Below are 7,172 nucleotides of genomic sequence, written 5' to 3'. Positions count from 1 at the left end.
CCCCCAGCTTCCTCCTCTGCCTCATCCAAACCCCAATTTCTGCTTTTTGGTTTTGCCTGGTGGAAGGCCGCAGGTGGATGCCAGCCCTCAAGGGCAGCCATAGGTGAGACATGATGTACAGAGTGTTAGGAGGCAGCTGGAGTGGTGCTTTGGAAGCAAATACTGAAGGGTGAAGCCTCAGCACAAGCCCAGAAAGCAATGATGGAGATGGCAAGGTGGATCAGAGGAGATGTTTTTTCCCCAGAATTCAGGAAAACCCTGGAAGTGATCTATAGCTTTGCTTTTGGATGGATGGACATACACATATGACATCTATACTGACTGCAACAGTAAGATCCTGGCATGGGGTTTGGTATGGCTCCCCAGCACCCAAGGCTCAGTCCCTGCACCGGGGGAACAGAGTGTATGTGTCAGTGTGCACTTGGATGTGCAGTGTTGAACCCACAGCAGAGAAACTACTGAGAGAAGTGAAAGGCTGAGGAGCCTGGGGCTGAGCAGTGTCATGCAGCTGCAGGGAAACCCCCAGCGTCGGGGACAGTCCCCAGGCAGGCAGAAGGAAGCCACCACTTTGTCTTCAGTACCAGGGCATGTGCGAGGTCACTCCTGACATCCATCCCACAGCATCGTCCTCCTGCTATGCTCAAGGCAACGTGGCCATCTACCTTCAGCCTCTCCCTGCTCTGAGCATGCAGCCCATTTCACAGCAAAGCTCTTGCCCACAATAGCAGGTCCCCAGCAGGGCTCAGCCTGGCTGCCATCACCAGCACCACAGGGACAGCATCCATCACGGGGACAAGTCACTGTCCTTGGAACAGGCTACCTCACCTCCTCCAAGGGTATCAGTAAGCATCACTGTATTCAGATAGGTGGATTTGGGCCATTTTACACTGTCTCACACTGAATCCTTGCTCCAGAAGAGCTGGATTTTGAGAGATTTTATAGCAAGACTGCCATGTTTTCTTGTAGGGAAGAGAAGATAGTGGCAAGCTCTGCCCCTCTTAGCAGTTTTCTTTGCATCATAATTAATGAGTTATTATTGCTTTTTATCTTTTTAATCAAAAGAAAATCCCTTCCATTAGCTCAAATCCTCCCATCAGATTAGGCCATTTGGCAGCTCTGATTAGTCAAATCTCTCCTTGCTTCTCAAAGATTCAGTGGATGCACTTAGGAAATAAGAAAAAGGCCAATTTGAAAATTAAATGAGATTAGTCCAGAAGGGAAGCTTTGCAGGAGGACAAGGAGAAATACATCTGGTTGGAGGACCTGTTGGTGCAAGGATCATGTAGCCCTGCATCAGAAATGCTGGGGTTCCTCTCTGCCTGTGGAAGTCAGGGAGCACAGAGCTAGTTTTGCTGCAGCCCTCCAGGATCTGCCTCCTGGTCTCTTTGCCCTGCTCATGCCTCTCCAGGGCAGTGCCTCATTGCCAGGGTGAGTGAGGGACACCACAAATCAGTCTGGTTTCATTTCACTCTCCTCAGAGAAGAGCTTTAGTCCTCCTCTCCCCCATCCAGGGCTTCTCCTACCTCCGCGGAGGAGCGCTCCAGTTTCTCAGCTCACTCTTCACAGAGGTGTTCACCTCCCCGTCTTTCTGCAGGTACATGGAGGGGTAATAACCTGTGGTTTCATCCTTCCTGCAATGCAACACAAAGCAACATTGCCTGCAGTCATGGCTCTGTAACCACTGCCTCCTCATGCCTGTCCCCACCTGGTGCTGGGTGGTTTATTTCTCATGTTTCTTGCAGCGAGGGGCTTTGACTGTCTCCCCACCCTGTGTGCCTGTGGTTCTCTCTGGAAGTGTGGCTTGAGTCCCAAAAGCAAGAAAGTAGCAGAACAATGGCTCACAGCTTACAGGGTCTCACCTGTGTGCTCAGGATACGCTCCCTGGTCCCTGGCCCACCGCCCCCTCCAGCCCAGCACGCTGCAAACACCAGGAGATCCTCCTGGTGCCACTCGCCTGGGCACAGGCTGGGCCAGGAGGATCCCCAGGGTTTGCAGCCACGTGAGTCCTGCTGCGACTGTGCAATCTATGAGTCTCCAGAGCACAAACGCAACTGGGGTTCCCCTTGGGGAAGCCCAAGTTTGCAGGGCAGGCCAGGGCTGGGATGAAAGCTTAAGTTTTGCAAAGCAAAATGTGACAGAATACTTAAGAGGCAAAAAACCATAATTCTTTTTTTTTTTTTTTCTTTTTTTTTCCAATCTGCCTCCTTCTTGGATGTTTCTGAAACCTCCAGCAGAGGAAGCCCCAGCTTCAACGTTTAACAATTGGCAAAACCACAGGCTACTAGGAGCAGCCCTGCAAAAGGAAGTGCTGGGCAGCATCACCAAACAGTCCATGGCTTCCACAGCTCCGATGCGGAGAACAGGTGGTGCATTTCTTCCCTCTGCCTGAATCCCACTTGCCTGATTTCTTCTTGGCATCTCTCACCTGATGACCCACCAGCCATCAAGGAGCTTGTGGATGACTTCAACAGTATCACCCTCCTTGAGGGTCAGCTCATCCTCCTCCATGGCTGTGTAGCTCTTCTGGACAATGTATTGCTCACCTGTGCACAGAACAAAGACAGAGGGCTGAGTCCTACCACCCCAGAGATGGGGCTCAGCCACTCCAGCCACTGAGGAGAGGAGACACTAGAGCATCTACCCTACATTTTAGGCTAGACTCGAGGTGCTTCAGGTCTCCAGGTTCCCCAGACTTCCCCCAGCCTTGACAGTGTCTGTGGTTCATCCCAGCCCTGTCAGCACCTCTCCAGGAGAAAGCTGGTGAATGCAAGCAGTGGAAGCACACTTATCTATCTCTGCTGAAGAGTGTGTTTATAATTTGGGTGATTAAATGAGGAAGAAGGAAGCTGTGCTAATAGAGTCTGTTGCAGTGTTTCAAAAACCACGAAGATGAAGTCCAGAGAGCAATCAGCATGAGTCTGCAGGATCCTCCCTCTGCTCTGTGCGATAAGGCCCCACTGTCACGGTGGGGCGATGCGGAGGGCTGGTAAGGAGGCTGCAGAAGCCATGCGTTGGGGAAAGCCTGCACCTTGGTGTAAATGCTGCACTGTGCTTCTTTGCTAACCCAGCAACTCAGCATTCACCCACCTAGCTCAGCATGGCCACTGGGTGAAGATGTGCATCTGTGATCAGCCAAAACAAGCACCTAGTGCTGAGTTGCAGGTCATGGGAGGCTCCTGATGTTGACACTGAGGCACCAAACCATGAGATTTATCCCTCCTGGAAGCTCCTACAGCAACATCTCCCTACCCAGCAGTCCTGCTCAGTGGGGACTGCCCGATGGGCCTTGCAATGAACCACCCCAGCAGGGAGCTGTGGCAGGCTGTGCTCTCACGCACACCCTGGTTACCCCAAGGTTTTACCTGCATAGTTGGGCTCCTGCTCTTCTGACTCGTCAGGACCATCCATTGGCTCCAGATAGGCAGCTGGCACCCAGCCCCGCTTATTCTTCAACTGGCAGAACCACCAGCCTGCAAAGAAAGCAGCCGTGGGCAAGAGCAGAGGGTGTTGTGGGGGCATCATGGGGGCACCAGCACCGGGTCAGCCCCCGGCCAGGGTAGGCACAGGCATCCCCGTGGCCTGGATGGAAGGGACGGCACTGGGGCCAGTTTCTGTTTACATGGTGCAACGAGGGAGCTTGGCCAGTTCATCCTGTTTTCTCCTGGGCAGGAAACCTCACAGGCTGAGAAATGAGGGGGGGTTGCATGGTTTTCTAGGATTGCCCCACACCCTCCCTGGCCAAAACCAACTGTCATGTGGCTCCATGTGAATGTGAAACATGTCCAGGCAGGAAGCGCTGAGAGGTTCGGTGCTGCTGGTTGCATTTGCTCTCTCCATCAGGAGACCCTGATACAGCCACCTACCCTTTAACCCGTGCACCAGCCTAACTAGCTCACATGCTGCATTCAGATGCAAGGGCAGTCCCTGTCCCTGCTGAAATGGTGGCCAGGAGGGGCCTGACGCTCAGGGGCTCTCCGGAGGGGTGGATACATACCGCTTTCACTCTTCTCCACGACGTCCACCATGTCCCCGGCTTTTAGAGCCATCTCGGACGTGGAGCTCTTCTCGTAGTCGGCGATGGCTCGGTACGTCTGCAGCACAATGGGCCCCGTAATGTCTGCATGGGAGAAGTGAGAGCCGTTCCCTCTCCCAGCCCCCGGTGCAGAAATACCCTATTTCAAGAAGGCCAAAAGCATCCCCAGGACAGCCCCAAGTGCTCCCCCAGCCTCTTCTGGTCCCAAACTAGCTGGATCCCAGAACAGGGACTCATTCCCCCTGAGGCCATGGTTTTCCCCCTGCTGCAGCTCTGGCACAGACACAGTGCTCTTGGTCAGGGCATCTGCCATGGGATGGCTGCCCCTCTCCCTGCTGCTGCTTGCACCTCTCCAAGGCCTCTTACCACTGGGGTTTTTCTTGGCATCCTTTGGCAGGAGGAAGACCTCAGGCTTCTTGATCCTAGATGGGTCAGAGCAAAGGCTGCTCAATGCCAACCACCCCTCACTGCCGGCAGTGGTGCCCTCCCTGCTGCCAGCACCCAGGGGCAGGGATGAAGGTTTTCCACCCCCCAGCAGGCAGCTGGACTCACTGGCTGTCTGTGACGGGGTTCATGTCGTCGTGACGGACCTTGAAGAAGTTGACCACATGCAGGCACCGGGAGATCTTGTGGGGCAGGTTGACCAGCGTGTAGCAGTACTCGGCCAGCGTGCCCTGCCTGTTCTGGGTCGAGCGCTGCCCATCAAACCACTTTGGGGCTGGAGGAGAGGAGAAAGGACTCAGAAAAATCAGAGAGCACCCATTTTTTATGACTTTCCCAAGCAGGCTGTTTTGAATCATTATTTTTGCCCTGAAAACAAGTGGATTTGGCCCCAGGGTGCTACATGGCTGCATGGTGCCAGTAAGGCAGAGCTCTGCGGGAGCATGGCCCCATCTCCTCCCTCTCCGGTCCAGCCCTGGCCTTGGCAGGCACATGAGGTCCACACATGGTGCCAAAAGGTCTGGGGAGAAGCTGTCTGCAGGGCTCCGGCTGTTTTGCAGAAGTGCTAAAGCTGCAGGTTCCTTGTTTTGTCAGCAGGGCTGGGGAGGCAAGTGTGCTGCAGTGCCCAGCTTGGGTGCTGTGGGCAGCGTGGAGGAGAGCTCTGTGCAGCCAGATGCATCCCCTGCAGCCCATAGACCCTTGCACAGCTCATGCAAGCCCAGAAAAGACCCTGTTTTACCCCATTTCAGTTACAGGATAACTCCCACATCCGTGCTCAGACTAAGCACAGCTGCTGGGCCACCAATACAGCGGCTGCACTGGGGCACAAGGAGGGGCTCAGGGGACCAGCCTGTGGCCAGGGGAGATGCACGTGTCCTTCCATCCCTCTGGCCATGGCTCATGTCCTGCAGCAGCTGCTCTTGACCCCAGGACTCCAAAATGCCACTGGCAGCCCTGACGCACAGCAGTGTTGAACCCTGCGTTGGGGTGCGTGTGTGCAGCTGGTGGTACCCTGCACCCCCCCCGCAGCAGTATGACACCTGCCTCAACCCCAGTGCTTTCAGGTCCCCAAATGGGACAAGGATGCTCCAAACAGCCTCAGCAGGGCAGTGGCAGCATGTGGGAAGGGTCCCAGCACAGCGGTGTTGGTCTGGCCCTGAGGGGACCCCCCCAGACATCTGCTGCGTGGTGCAGGTTTATTCCTCCTCAAGAGGTGCCGACCACAACCTGCAGCTATTTCTCATGCTCCTTCCTGCCTCCTTTAAAACAGGAAATTAAATAAAAGAGGGAACTTTGCTGACCTGCACCTTGCTTGGGGAAAAACCATCAGTTTTTTGGATCAGGAGTTCATTCCCTGTCATTGAAGACATACTGCATTGTTTCCTATTATGAAATATCTGTGTTGCCATAAGGGCGCTAAAACCAGTCCCAGTGATTGTGTCACGGAGGGACAGCTCAGCTCAGCTCAGGCTCCCCAAAGCCAGACCCTTTGTACCAGTCAGGGGACACGTCTCTGGGGTGCCCAGCCTTTGGGGAGGAAGAACGGGGTCTGCAGGGCTGGTGAGTGCTGCGAGAAGCCACCACTGCTGCTCAGAGCTTTCCGGGGTTTTGATTTCAAGCCCAGTGGGCAGGAACAGAAATCCCACCAAGCAGACCTCGTTCTTCCTCCCCAAAGGCTGGGCACCCCAGAGACGTGTCCCCTGACTGGTACAAAGGGTCTGGCTTTGGGGAGCCTGAGCTGAGCTGAGCTGTCCCTCCGTGACACAATCACTGGGACTGGTTTTAGCGCCCTTATGGCAACACAGATATTTCATAATAGGAAACAATGCAGTATGTCTTCAATGACAGGGAATGAACTCCTGATCCAAAAAACTGATGGTTTTTCCCCAAGCAAGGTGCAGGTCAGCAAAGTTCCCTCTTTTATTTAATTTCCTGTTTTAAAGGAGGCAGGAAGGAGCATGAGAAATAGCTGCAGGTTGTGGTCGGCACCTCTTGAGGAGGAATAAACCTGCACCACGCAGCAGATGTCTGGGGGGGTCCCCTCAGGGCCAGACCAACACCGCTGTGCTGGGACCCTTCCCACATGCTGCCACTGCCCTGCTGAGGCTGTTTGGAGCATCCTTGTCCCATTTGGGGACCTGAAAGCACTGGGGTTGAGGCAGGCGTCATACTGCTGCGGGGGGGGTGCAGGGTACCACCAGCTGCACACACGCACCCCAACGCAGGGTTCAACACTGCTGTGCGTCAGGGCTGCCAGTGGCATTTTGGAGTCCTGGGGTCAAGAGCAGCTGCTGCAGGACATGAGCCATGGCCAGAGGGATGGAAGGACACGTGCATCTCCCCTGGCCACAGGCTGGTCCCCTGAGCCCCTCCTTGTGCCCCAGTGCAGCCGCTGTATTGGTGGCCCAGCAGCTGTGCTTAGTCTGAGCACGGATGTGGGAGTTATCCTGTAACTGAAATGGGGTAAAACAGGGTCTTTTCTGGGCTTGCATGAGCTGTGCAAGGGTCTATGGGCTGCAGGGGATGCATCTGGCTGCACAGAGCTCTCCTCCACGCTGCCCACAGCACCCAAGCTGGGCACTGCAGCACACTTGCCTCCCCAGCCCTGCTGACAAAACAAGGAACCTGCAGCTTTAGCACTTCTGCAAAACAGCCGGAGCCCTGCAGACAGCTTCTCCCCAGACCTTTTGGCACCATG

The 7,172-nt window shown here is 54.9% G+C and overlaps 1 protein-coding gene across 1 annotated transcript in view; it reads right to left on the bottom strand.

Annotated features, from left to right (window-relative positions):
- The window catches only part of NCF1 (neutrophil cytosolic factor 1), a 10,729-nt gene that overhangs the window by 1,733 nt on the left and 1,824 nt on the right, over positions 1 to 7,172 (bottom strand). The window contains exons 4-9 of the mRNA XM_026861469.1: positions 4,586 to 4,751; positions 4,400 to 4,455; positions 3,995 to 4,117; positions 3,363 to 3,470; positions 2,426 to 2,543; positions 1,524 to 1,631 (exon numbers count right to left, since the gene is read on the bottom strand). Of these exons, the coding sequence (XP_026717270.1) occupies positions 1,524 to 1,631; positions 2,426 to 2,543; positions 3,363 to 3,470; positions 3,995 to 4,117; positions 4,400 to 4,455; positions 4,586 to 4,751 (679 nt within the window). The remainder of the gene's footprint in view (positions 1 to 1,523; positions 1,632 to 2,425; positions 2,544 to 3,362; positions 3,471 to 3,994; positions 4,118 to 4,399; positions 4,456 to 4,585; positions 4,752 to 7,172) is intronic.

The sequence above is a fragment of the Athene cunicularia genome, assembly GCF_003259725.1.
Source record: "Athene cunicularia isolate RWA chromosome 19 unlocalized genomic scaffold, athCun1 chr19_part1, whole genome shotgun sequence".
In the NCBI taxonomy this organism is placed as follows: Eukaryota; Metazoa; Chordata; class Aves; order Strigiformes; family Strigidae; genus Athene; species Athene cunicularia.
Note: the sequence above shows the minus strand (reverse complement) of the source record. Positions and strands in the feature narration are given on the sequence as shown.